This window comes from Monodon monoceros, unplaced genomic scaffold (assembly GCF_005190385.1).
Source record: "Monodon monoceros isolate NGI ecotype Baffin Bay Population unplaced genomic scaffold, NGI_Narwhal_1 Super_Scaffold_15, whole genome shotgun sequence".
Classification (NCBI taxonomy): Eukaryota; Metazoa; Chordata; class Mammalia; order Artiodactyla; family Monodontidae; genus Monodon; species Monodon monoceros.
The window spans coordinates 74,105,711-74,119,512 of record NW_021703771.1 but is presented as its reverse complement, the minus strand read 5'-3'; the positions used below and the strand labels follow the sequence as shown (position 1 = coordinate 74,119,512).

The 13,802-nt window shown below is 44.6% G+C and overlaps 1 protein-coding gene across 1 annotated transcript in view; it reads right to left on the bottom strand.

Moving 5' to 3' along the window:
* Positions 1 to 13,538, bottom strand: part of AKAP12 (A-kinase anchoring protein 12) — a 100,190-nt gene extending 86,652 nt beyond the window's left edge. The window contains exons 1-2 of the mRNA XM_029223901.1: positions 13,493 to 13,538; positions 12,734 to 13,080 (exon numbers count right to left, since the gene is read on the bottom strand). Coding sequence (XP_029079734.1) covers positions 12,734 to 12,901 — 168 coding nt within the window. The 5' untranslated portion in view covers positions 12,902 to 13,080; positions 13,493 to 13,538. The remainder of the gene's footprint in view (positions 1 to 12,733; positions 13,081 to 13,492) is intronic.
* Positions 13,539 to 13,802: the final 264 nt, after the last annotated feature.

Genomic DNA, 13,802 nt, shown 5'->3' with positions numbered 1-13,802 from the left:
AAAAAAAAACTGTAAGAAAATAAAATTAAATATAATAAAGGTTCTGGGGGCTTCCCTGGTGGCGCAGTGGTTGAGGGTCCGCCTGCCGATGCAGGGGACACGGGTTTGTGCCCCGGTCCGGGAGGATCCCATGTGCCACAGAGCGGCTGGGCCCATGAGCCATGGCCGCTGAGCCTGTGCATCCAGAGCCTGTTGCTCCGCAACAGGAGAGGCCACAGCGGTGAGAGGCCCGCATACCGCAAAAAATAAATTAATTAATTAATTAAATAAAAAAATAAAGGTTCTGCAAAAGTCCTGCAGTTAAAAAACGAAATCTTTAATCCAATTTTTCCTAGACTATTTTTCACTCAGTATTTGTCCCAACATGATGAGGTTCTCTCTTGCCTCCTTATGTCATTATTTATTTTTATTATTTTAAAAAATTACTTATTTTCTTGCCTCCTTCTCTCAAGTATCTCCACTCTTCAGCAATTCACTATAAATTCCATTTCCTCTGTCTTAGTTCAGGCTGCTATGACAAATTACAATAGACTGGACAGCCAAGACAACTAACATTTATTTCTCACAGTCCTGGAGGCTGAAAGTCCAAGATGAAGGTGCAAGCTGATTTGGTTCTTAGTGAGAGTTCTCCTCCTGCTTTGAAGAGGGTATCTTTTGGGGGGTGGGGAGGGCAGCAAGCTCTCTGGTGTCTCCTCTTATAAGGGCACTAATTCCTTAATGAGGGTTCCACCCTCATGACTTAATTACCTCCCAAAGACTCCATCTCCTAATATCATCACACTGGGGATTAGAGTTTCAACATATGAATTTTGAGGGACACAAACACTCAGTCCATACCATCCTCCATGCCACCTTTCCTGCTACCCCAGTATGTGCTCTCTCTCTTGCCTTTGAACCCTGTCATGTTAGTGCCTCTTTGTCCAGCACTCAGATACAATTCAGGGCAAGATATGGTTTCCACAGGCTTAAGTCCACAATAAACGGTGGGCACTATGGTCACACTTAGGTAGAACGGACTCAGCTGGTTCCCGCAGCGCTTAATCTTGGCAGCAAAGAAATACCCCCAGTTCACTTAAAAGGTACTCTCTAAATTTCCTAAGTAAACTTACACATCATCTGCCTATTTACTATTTAAATTTTTTTTTTTTTTTTGCGGTACGCGGGCCTCTCACTGTTGTGGCCTCTCCCGTGGCGGAGCACAGGCTCCAGACGCGCAGGCTCAGCGGCCATGGCTCACGGGCCCAGCCGCCCCGCGGCATGTGGGATCTTCCCGGACCAGGGCACGAACCCGTGTCCCCTGTATCGGCAGGCGGACTCTCAACCGCTGCGCCACCAGGGAAGCCCTAAAAAAAATTTATTCCAAGATTGTGCAATTAAGAGAAAACACTTATCACATCTATGATTTTCTTTTTTTGTTTTTAATAAATTCACTTATTTTATTTATTTATTTTAGGCTGCATTGGGTCTTCATTGCTGCATGCGGGCTTCCTCTAGTTGCAGAGAGTGGGGGCTACTTTTCATTGCGGTGCGCGGGCTTCTCATTGTCGTGGCTTCTCTTGTTGCAGAGCACGGGCTCTAGGCACGCAGGCTTCAGTAGTTGTGGCTCGCGGGCTCAGTAGTTGTGGCTCGCGGGATCTAGAGTGCAGGCTCAGTAGTGGCGCACGGGCTTAGTTGCTCTGCAGCATGTGGGATCTTCCCTGACCAGGGCTCGAACCCGTGTCCCCTGCATTGGCAGGCAGATTCTTAACCACTGTGCCACCAGGGAAACCCACATCTATAGTTTTCCAGTCTATAGCCCTAACTCTTTTTGGTGTTGGGAGTACAGGCGCATGTGGTGAATCTGTTACTTTTAGTCCAGCCCTCCTAGAAACTAACAAGTTAATTTAGCTACCTAATTTGCCTAAGACTAAAGAACCCTGAGTACAGAGTTAGCGGGGATCCAGCAATCATAAGGACTGCTTGAGAAAAGTTCTCTGACAAATGTAAGGCTTTAAACCATGACCTACTTCCCTGAAGTAGAATGCATTCTTCGCATTCCTCCCTGTCCTGGAGGACTGTTTATCGGGCACAGTTCCAGAAGTGACTTGAAATCTCTGTCACTGTTGCAATTCTAGATAACACTGTAGGTCCTCTTAGCTCCATTTAGGACAAAAATCTTTTCAGCATTCAAAAGACCTTAGTGTGCCTTTAATTAATAACAAAAGAACAACCAATCTGCATTTTAATTGAAGTAAAACAAATTTCCTATATTGCAAACAAAACGGACAGATCTAACACTGCCATCACACTGAATTTAAAGGAAACTTAAACTCCTGAAGTTTTAAAAAAAAATCAGATATAAAATCAAATCAATTTGAGTTTTGCTCCCGGTACTGTCAAGAAGTTTTTGTTTAACTTTTATACACTTTTGTCAGGATTGGAGAAAGGATCTTAATAATCAGGACTGATTTAGTAAACTTTAGTGGTGACATTTTCCACTGCTTTTCAGTAACTTACTTCATATAAAACAGAGCAGAGCAAGAACAAAAATTTCCACTCCAATATTTAGATTAACATTATAGGAGTCAGGAACTCATGTCTAAATATTGGTTAAACGTGTCATTTCTGAAATAATTAAGAAAAATTCGTCATAGAGAGACTGTCTAATTTTTAGCAATTTCCTGTAGATTTCGATCCCTTCTCCATTTCTCCCATCCCACCCCAGTTGGTACTGCAGTGTATATCAATTGTAAATTCAACCACATCTAAGGTTGAACTTCGCATAGCATTCAACGTTACTGGTGTGGAATAGGCTGTTTTACATACATACCCAAGTGAAGGATAATTTCAAACAAAAGTTTCTTAAAAAGCATTATGCAAGCAGTTTGTTACCTTAGTGAAAAATTAACACCCAGAACTGAAAATGTAAAAAAAAGCTAACAACCATAACATACATCAACAATCTTGTTTTATGCATCACAACGATATGTATTTCAAAGAGTAAGGAAAACCATCAAGGACGTGATGAAGCATGGCTTCAACAAGGGTGGTCAATATCTGAGCAAGGACAGAAAATTGATCATGAAGCAGACAAAACCCAGAGCCTTATGTAATGGTTCAATTCAGTAAGAAATCATACGCTCAGACATGAAGAAAAATAGCAAACCATAAATAGTCCGCCGAACGACACACCAAAGGGCATACACTGGAGATGGAAAAAATTGCGAAGAAGTATCTGCTTTGAAAGTGAAGATAAACCTTCCCCAAGCCACCTAGATTCTTTGCCTACAAATGGAAGAAATGCTAGTCAACCATCAGTCTCTTTCATTTTTAGGTGGACCCAGATGTGCTGGGGTAAACCAGTCACTGTTGCATGATGAAGCAGTGACCCAATGGCTGGCGGAGCCAGTGCCATCTGTCTTCTCTAGTCTTCTCCTCTATTAATATTCACTGTTGGTTCCATCTTCTCCCCAGCCGCCACTCTCAGCCCCTTCGGTGTCATCATCTCTTATCCTGTGATATTTCATCTTTCCCTGTGCCCCCGACTCTGCAAGCCTGGATTGCTTGCAGTGCCAGTGGTCTGGGCTCTGAGCAGGTCACTACTTAGAGAAACCCTATTGACCTCATGGATGCCCTCTGTCATTCCCGAGACTCTGCTGCAAACCTCTTCTTTACATTAAAAAAAAAAACCCAAGCTGTTACTATCAAGTGATGTTCTCTCTTCTAAAGATACTATTGGTTTGAGCAGTTGTTTGGCACAGTTGGTTACACAGCAATAGAAAACTGGAACCGACATCCTGAGGGGAACGTCCTTGTCTACTGGAGAAACTGAGGCACTCCATATTCCAAGTCTTGAAACCTCAATTGTTTTTGGCTGCCCCCGTGCCGAGCCTACACCCTGCACCCATCGCACCGCATGGGCTAATATCTGCCCCCCAAGCTCCTAGGGGTGTCCTCTCTGCCGAGTGTGAGAGGGTCTGCCTCTTTGCTTTGTTTTTTATCGGAAGTCTTCACTTCACTGGCTCTCTGCTGCCTGTGCAGCTCTTACCATGATTGGCTGCAATTCTATCGGCATCTTCCCATTATCCTCTTACAACATTCAGCTCTTTCATATGCCCTGTACCTCCTGGCCTCCCGACTAACGGCCTTTATCTGCCTGCAACACTTGCCAAGATCTTCTTTTCTTTGTACATCAGTTATCTGGACAATTCACTGAATAGACATGTACCAACTAATGGCAATTCTTCTATTGTCTACCCAACTTATTTGAATCTTTCTTATTGAATCTTTTCCTCTAGAGGGATCCTATACCTCACCTAGATCCTGAGGTGCTCAAGGATAATGCTGTGTGTAATTTACCTCAGGGAGCATCTAGACCAGGGCCTTTCATAGGCTAAGTGGTTAGGAAATACTTGAGTGACTATTTTTAATGCATAATGTTATCACATGCCAAGAAAATAAATTCACTTCTGAAGACAACACAGGGCTCCCCACTTTTTTATATTTATGTGTGTATAAACTTACGATAGCCACAAGACAGAGGTGAGCCCAGAGATGTAGAATATAAAAGTATTTTAAACCATGGGTCTGCCATTAGAATCGATTACATTTTTAGCCACTCTCTTAATGCTTTTAACTACGTGTACAAATAAAGAGTAGGAAACATTTTTTAAGTAAAAAGAAATCAATAAACATATATGCATACGGAAACTCGAGTTTTAACCGGAGGGACTATTTAGTCAATGGTACTGGAACAGGTAACCAGTATGGAAAATGAATTAAATTTCTCCCTCTAGACAGAAAATAATACATTTTAGTGCACTGGGAACACTTTAACCTTCTTTTTAGCACCGAGCTCTTGGATTTCTCTCTTCTTCAATCCCCAGTTCCTGGAGTACAGGAGCCAGTAAAGAAATGTTAATGAAATCAAGTGGTGGGGAAAGCCACACAGCCCTCTTCCTCTTTTTTCTTTTTAATTAAAAAAAATTTTTTTTAGACAGCCCCCTCTTCTGATCTTCAGCAACTTGGTTAGCTGTCAAGATTTCTTCACGGATTTTCGGACCAGCCAAAGGCCATAAACTAAGCCATCAGCTACTGTCTACTTACCCAACACGAGTGACGTTTTAAATTGATAAATGAGGGTTGAGGATTAAGAGGCAATCAGGTGGGAACGAAAAGTGAACTTTGACAAGTAGCTCCTGGCCCAGAAACGATGAGAGCATTTGATTCCACACCTATTTACCCTGAAGAGCACATTCCATTAAGAAAAAGCCTCTACTAGCAGCACACTTGGTTTCAAGACAGTAGAATAGGGACTTCTCTGGTGGCGCAGTGGTTAAGAATCCGCCTGCCAATGCAGGGGACATGGGTTCGAGTCCTGGTCCGGGAAGATCCCACATGCCATGGAGCAACTGCACCCATGCGCCACAACTACTGAGCCCGTGAGCCACAGCTACTGAAGCCCTTGCACCTAGAGCCCGTGCTCCGCAACAAGAGAAGCCAACGCAATGAGAAGCCCGCGCACCAGAACGAAGAGTAGCCCCTGCTCGCCGCAACTAGAGAAAGCCCACGTGCAGCAACGAAGAGCCAGTGCAGCCAAAAAAAAAAAAAAAGGCAGTAGAATAAAGGAGGGAAATTATGTAGGAAATGTTTCCGTTTATTTTCTCCTCTGTTGTGAGGAGGGGAAACACCTAATTCTTCTAGCATCATCTGAAACCCTCCCTCCCACCCGCACAAGCACCAGTGTCAATCAGTCTGTGCTGTGTTACCTCTGAATGCCTCGCCCAAGTCTACACCCCAAACCGCTTCCTCCAGGCAATGGTGGCCTAACTAGGCAAATTAGGATCCCTGATGAGCATTAAGGCTACAGAATCTCAGACGCTGGGGTGGCCTGGGATTCTGACTGAATAATCTAGAAGGGGGCCCAGTGGTGTCTTTAAAAAGCTCCCCAGGTGACTCAACTGCACAACCAGGTTTGGGAGCCACAGAAAATTTAATCTCTCCAAACTCCACAATTTGCAATGTCTGCATATGACGGACAGAAGATCTGCCAATGATTTATAGTTATCTCCCCTTCTTAAAATTTGGCTTATCTCATTTACATAACATCATGAAGAAACTGTAGGGAAGATGAAAACCTTTGAACCTGAATGAATACTTGTATTAAGAGAAGCCTAACAGTGTCTGGGAAAGACCCTGTAGCGTCCAGTGCTTTGAACACCTACGTCTTCCTGGGAAAGCACATTTATTCCAGTTAACAGAGCCAGGCTGTCATCTGTTATGAGAAGTGAGCACAGCACCCAGGGGAGGGGACTACTGTTTTCCCAGGAGGTGGATTTCTGCCCACAATCCCTGATTCCAACATTTCATGGATCAGATGTATGAAGAAATTTCTGGCAACTGGATGATTTTAGATTGTTCCCAGAGGAGAAATTTTTAAACTGATAGCTAAAGAAGTAGGTCATTGCAAAGTCAATCCAAGCAAATAAAATTAAAGACAGTTTGCTAATTTGGGAAGGAAAGGGAACAATACCTCAGCCCCCTTTTTACTCTAAACTTGCTTTTTCCCAATTTTGATTAATTTCTGGAGGGAAAAAGTCTTTTAAAGTTAACTAACAATAAAATAAACTATACCCTTTAATGCTCTAAAAGCCAGTCCAGTTCCTGATGGAGTGGTGCACAGAAAAAAAGCATATGGTCAATATACCTGACAGGGCACCCAACTTCATAATTAAAAATGCATTGAGGAAACTGAGGTGCCAACTGAGGTACAGATTGGCAAATACTAGAAAAATCTTCTATCCACTGAGGCAAGGGCAAGGGAAAGTGAGCGCTGCTCTCCACAGAGTAGGGATGCAAAGTAGATGAATCTCTTTGGAAAGTAAATTTAGCAAGGACTATCAAAATTTTAAATGCATGTAAATCCTGTAATCCAGCAATTCCACTTCCAGAAATATATCCTAGAGATACATTCACACGCATACAAAGATGTCTGAACTAGGATATTCCCTGTGCCAATTTAATATAACAAAAGACTAGGAAAATCTAAATATAAACACAGGGGGATTGCTTAAATCATTATGGTACTTCAATCCATAAATGAGAAATTTATGTAGCCAATAAGAATGAGGGTAGATGTTTATGTCCAGATATGAAAAGATATCCAAACTCTAAAGTTGCAGAATATATGTGTTATGATCTTATTTGTTGAAAGCAAAAGATAGAGCTATTCTTATCTATATAATTGCACATGTATAAAGGTTTTAAAAGAATATGCTAGAAACAACCAACATTGATTTCAAACTATTGTTAACAGTGAGTACTTTAAGGGGCGGGGAGGAACACGAGGCTTTCCCTTTTTACCATACTCTACAAATTAAGGTTCTCAACCATTAACATTTTTAGAAAAATAAACATTAAATGAATCCTGTTTGCTATGACTTTAAATAAAAATCATTTTAATAAGAGTAAGCAAGTGCTTTTGATCATCTTTTTATAAAGCCTTTATTATTCAAGAATGATGATGTCAGGTCTACAGTCAGGTTTAAATAAGTAAACTTAATTATTCACGATAAGAAATAAAAATGTATATATAATCAAAATTATTACAGATTAATATCTTCACCTTAATCCTTTTATTAGATGTACTAACAAGTAAGAACATAGGTATAAAACCCATACCCATTCTCTAATAAGGTGCTAACTTACAGGAAAATAGCCCAAAATCTAAACAGACAAGACAAATAATTATAATTATAGATTTTTAAAGAATTTATTGAAAATAAGCTTGCTGGGCTTCCCTGGTGGCGCAGTGGTTAAGAACCCACCTGTCAATGCAAGGGACAGGGGTTCAAGCCCTGGTCCGGCAAGATCCCACATACTGTGGAGCAGCTAAGCCCGAGCACCACAACTACGGAGCCTGTGCTCTAGAGCCCGCGAGCCACAACTACTGAGCCCGCATGGCACAACTACTGAAGGCCGCGCGCCTAGAGCCCGTGCTCCGCAGCAAGAGAAGCCACTGCAATGAGAAGCCCGCACACCACAACGAAGAGTAGCCCCCGCCCACCCGCCCGCGTGCAGCGACGAAGACCCAATGCAGACAAAAATAAATGTAAATAGAATAAATTTTTTAAAAAAGAAAGTAAGCTTGCCTATTTACAAGATATAATGCATCTCCCTCCCAAACCCAGCTTTTTCCATATTTTTCTATTGTATTATTTTAAAATGAAACTTCTTCTAAATTATAATTTTTTAGGTTATAAGAGAACTAAGAATTGGCTTCAAGGATTTTTAGTTTTATATATATATATATATATATATTTTTTTTTTTTTTTTGCGGTATGCAGGCCTCTCACTGTTGTAGCCTCTCCCGTTGCGGAGCACAGGCTCAGCGGCCATGGCTCACGGGCCCAGCCACTCTGCGGCATGTGGTATCTTCCCGGACCGGGACACGAACCCATGTCACCTGCATCGGCAGGTGGACTCTCAACCACTGCGCCACCAGGGAAGCCCTTAGTTTTATATTTTTCATGTGATAAAAGTACTGATATATTTTTCTCACAATGCTAAGTGCTGTAAATTCTAATTTCTCACTTCATGAATGACTACAGCAGTAAAAATTATAGAGGCCAAGGACGAGCACCATTTAGCTGCATTTTCTTTTCATTGGTATTCCTGTAACACTGAACAGGTGTTAAAACTGGTAAAGAAAAAGAAACTATTTCTTAGTGCCTTTTATTTTTCTTTCATTTTTAAAAAAACATTTATTTATTTATTTGGCTGTGTAGGGTCTTAGTTGCAGTGTGTGGGCTTAGTTGCCCTGCGGCCTGTGGGATCTTAGTTCTCCAACCAGGGATTGAACTCGCGTCCCCTGCATTGGAGGGTGGATTCTTGACCACTGGACCACCAGGGAACTCCCCTTTGTACCTTTTAAAACAAAACATTTTATTTCCATTTTATTAATTATCCTGTAAGATACCAAGCTGGAATCATCCTTTTAATGTAGTTTAAAGCTATCCCAGCACAGAGATTAGTCAATGCACAGCAAATTCAAAGAGGACGCACGTTTGGGGACTTTTCCTCACCAAGGGAAGTATTTTAAGTGGAAATCTTCACTGATCTCACAAATCTAAGAGCTTAAAAGGCTATAATGGATTAAAGGGAAGGCACTGCAGTCCCCACAGGCTATTGGTACCCTAAACGACCATCTTCACACCCACAGCTCCAATTTCTAGACTGTGCTCTAATCAGAAAGTAGTACCTCTTATAATCTGAGGGAAATCCATATGAATACAGGTAGTCACACACAAAAAAACCCACTCTGTTAACATATAATTCTCTCGAAATCATCTTAAATTCTGGCCCTTCTAGTGTAAAACTGGTGACAATCACATTACAGCCATCTCCATTCCTATTTTGTAAACACGGGGTAAATGGGAAACAGCACATACCTTGTGTTGGGAGAGGAATTATGAAATGCAGCTGGCCAAATCAATTGTCTGTTTTAATGCACAAAAGGTAAGGGCGTCCTCAACTTTATTAATCGGGACAGTGGATTCTTCTATATGAATACATCTGTTTGAGTCACAGCTCTTATAACCAAATGGAACCACAGCTTGAAAGACTGTCAAGGGTCCCAGTCTCCCCACCTGCTGGGGACCTAGGCCTCACACTGTTGCAACTGAGAGCTGTTCCATTTCTAGCTCTGAGTCACTGAACAGAAAAGACAGAAAGGCTAATTTAGAGGATTGTGATTGTCCAGATTTAGCCTGAAGCTTGGCTCCAGAAATCAAGGTTTGCCAGAGATATGGAAGTTTGTCACTGGCCACCCCACCCTACACGGCTACCTGAGTGAAAACAGGCTTTTCAGCTTTTAAAAGCAGATGACTTCAAATGTTTAAAAGCAGATGACTGAGGAATACCACGAGGCTTTGCTTACCACCTGTGTTCAGGTGGTCTAATCCCCCTGCACCCTGCAGTGGCCAAAATGGCAAACTCTCAAAATTAAACCTGGAGAATAACTGATCAAGCCATTTCCCTCCAGAATTAACATACAAAGATTGTAAAAGATTGACTGGAAGATAAGACTCCTTCCATTTCCATTAAAATACATCACAGATAAAACCAGGACTTGTCTCAGTGCATCTAAACTGTGAGGCTTCAGTAATCAAGTTTTACCAATGGGGAAAAAAAATCTAGCAGTCTTTAATTAATGAACAGCATTCTACTGGGGGGAGGAGGGAAGCATTAGTCTAAACCTCCCCAAATGTCCACAGACCCAATCAAAAAAGCTCAAGATGTAATTCATCACTAATTCAGTGTATGAAGTGGCCTCCTCTGAGCAACCTGCATTTGTAATGCATTTGTCTATCTGAGATTAAAGGCAATTTGAAATTGCAACGGTAAAAAGCCCTTCTAAAGAAACAGAAATCAGAGTCCCCAAACCTTAGTTTTTTGCTAGATATTCACCTGGTCTGTGAATAACCAGACTCACTTTGACTTAGTCACTATCTGATAAGTGACACAGATCATGATGATGAGAAAGTCAAAGAACAAGTAGATGGGCCAAGGTGTTCCCCAACTTGACCATCTGCAATCAAAATCAGGGAGCCAGCTTCAGCCTACCCGCCAGCCACACACGTCACACATGGGGCAACACCTGTTATGAGCCAAACCAGATATGGTCCCTGCCCTTGTGGAGCATTCAGAACAGCCAGAAGAACACAAGTCACTAAACCCACAAATATGGAAACTGCTGGAAAGAAGGGTCCGTGGTGCTGTGGGAACCTAGAATGGCAGATGAGATTACTCAGAGGTCAAGAGCTGGGGCTGAACAGGGCAAGGAGGGGAGGCAAAAGCTATGTGCAGAATCGTTCTTAATTAGACCATCCTTGTGAAAAGACTTAGGTCTTCAAAACCTGAGAAATAAATATTGCTAGTTGAAATGAAAAACTACACATTTCCTAAGGATACATGTAAGTTTATTGATTTGTCTCCAAATTGATAACTGGGCCGTAGGCCAAAAAGTTCAATGATATTCCGGGTGTCATTTAGGTAATTTTTTAAAGGAGGTCATCTGGCTGTTTCAAGATGGTGGTGACTAAGAAAAAGGGAGGATAAGGTTATGGAAGAAAGAGAACAGAAAGGAGGGACTATTTTAAATGAACACACTGAAGTTATTGGGAAGGGAATAAGTACCATATCCCAGGGTGAACTGTTGATAAGGCCTGAAGGACTGGTAAAAGCCAAGGAAAAAAATGTTCCCCAACTGCAAGCTTTTAGCAACTACACCTTAAAATTACTTTCATTACTGGACTCTAAATACTGGTTATACAGCCATTTTGACAGTAGTTGGCATCAAAAAGTGATGTACAGTAAATATTAAAATCTAACTGAGATCTCAAAAGGATAGTACATTTCTTAGGCATCTCAGAAAATCTAGGCATTCCAGGCACAGTTGGTACCTGTGAGCACCTACAGCTCTAGTACAAGTAGTTATGTTAACGACTAGAAGTAATCTAGTTAAGAGCGGTCTCTCAGCCCAAACTAAACTAAGACAGCTAAAAGGTCAAGGCGATTAGGTCATATAATTCTGTGATTTTTACCTAGATTTCAGGGTTGTTGTTTTTTCCCCCCCACACTGTAAACATCTATACTTCCTGAGATAACTCCTAAAGGTCCACATGTACTCCGTATATCCTCAAATTTGACACAACGGGTTTTCTTTTTTCCTTTTAAGTATTAAATGTGGTTATCCACATCTTCTATAAAAATATCACAAAAAGGGTTGGGTGAAGCCTGGCTAAAGAACATAGATGCTGGAAAATAGATCTAAAAGACAACGATCTGAACAAGTCACAATCTTGGCGACTGTAGTCGCCAAGAAGAAATATTTCGGCCTTGAAGACTACGACTATAAAATGCAAAATGTCTAGGAGGTTCAGCACTGCCTCCAGAGACCAGAGTAGAGGGAGTGCTGGCTTACGCCTCTGACCGCATTTGAGAACTTCTAACTACTCCTCCAGTATTTGTTTATCCAACTGAGTGCAATGAACTGAGCAAAAAGGAGGACGCCGCCGTGTTTGCGAAACCTGTCATTCCTTTTGGAAATGCAGCGTCGGCTCAGATTTTCTTTGGCTCCGAGCGAGCTACACCCCAGGCTTTCTCTGCATCAGGAAGGCGGTGTCTGCTCGAGCCGCTGCCGCAGGAGGACTGGGTACCAAACCCGGGTCGCTCCAGACACAGCTGATATCACGGACGGTGCGCTGCGGGGAACCCATGGGTGGAGGGCTCGCCAGGCTGCAACACGCGTCAGGGCCCAACAGCGGACTTTCCGCTTGGGGAGATAGCGGGGCGGGGGCTCGACACGCTCGGCTCGGGGGTCAGTTCTCCGCGGACTCCCCCAAGCAGCTCGCCGGTATCGGGCTTGGTCGCTCCCACCGGAAGAGCGTGGAGAAAGGCTCAGTTAGCGGCGGGCAGCCGGCGGGTTTTATTACTGCGGATGGCGCAGTCACCACCCCTGGAGACCCACTACAAAGATGCAAGCCCCTCGCCGCGCTCGCCGCTGCTGTGGTCCCGCCCCGGCGCTAAAGACCCTGAAAAGCCTAGAAAGAGGGATTCATGCTCCCGAGTTTGCAGATGGGCTGGACCGACCGGGAAGTTATCGCAGGCGGAGATCAAGGGACCCCCACACACACACCCACACACACACCCCACCCTCCGCCACCCCGGGGCAGGTGGCTCCGCGCGCCGGTACCTTGGTGGCGGGGTCCGCAGCGGCGATGGTCGCGTCCGCCGACGATCCGGGCGCCGCCTCCGCCGCAGAGCCTCCGCCGCTGGGCTCGGGCTCGGGTTCGGCCGGCGTCGCGCTCCCCGCCTCCGGCTGCTCCGGGCTCCTCTGTTCGGTGGAGCTCCCGGCGCCCATGGCTTGTCTCCGGTTCTCCCGCGCCCAGCAGCCGGGTTACGCCTTCCCCAAATAGCCGGGACGGGGAGAAGAGCCAGGAGCCGTGCGCCCGCGAGGTCTCAGGAGCGCCTTCCTCTCCCGTCGTCCTCCTCCGAACCCGCCCAGACAGCGAATGAAGGAGACGCGCTCGCTGCAAACTCCTTAAAAGAAAAAAAAAAAAAAGCCACCTCTTTGCCTCCTCCTCCTCCCCCTTGTTTTTCCCTCGCTTCATCACATGAGCACAGCCCCAGACACGCCTTGCAGCAGCATCTCCTGCTAGGCTGCTAGGACCCGAGGAGCGGCCAGAGCCTCGAGCCAAGGGCCAGGCGAGCCGCCCACCCCGACCCCCAGGACGCCTCCCGTTCCTGGACGGGGACAGGAGCTGGGGGACCACCACCCAGGGCTGCCTCCACGAAGGGGAGGGGAGGGCGAGAAAGAGGGCAGGGCAGAAAGCCCCCCGAGGAGATCGGATTCGCTGGGGGTTTATTAAATGATTGATGACCCGAGGCAGGGCTTCTGCTTCAGCCCACTTTCAGCTGGCCCAGAGGCGAACCCAGATCCCCGTTTGCTTACCTTCAGAGTGTTTGCTTCCTCCCCATTAGCAGGAGAAAGGCAAGCGCTCCTGGGCTCCTGCGGAGTCTGACCATATTAGGACACCTCACGTGGCAGGAGCTGGGAACCGAGAGGTTAATGCAGTCAGACCACGAATGAGGTGGCCCAAGCAGCCCCACGCTCTCCTATCACCCGGAACAAGTGATATCAGGCGATGCCGTGGGCAGCACCGGCTGCCCTCATTCCCCGGGGAATCTGGGGAATTGAGCCTGTTACTGGAAATGTGCCTGTCCTTAAGGGCCTGATGCTGGAGGTCCAGGCCACCTCTCCC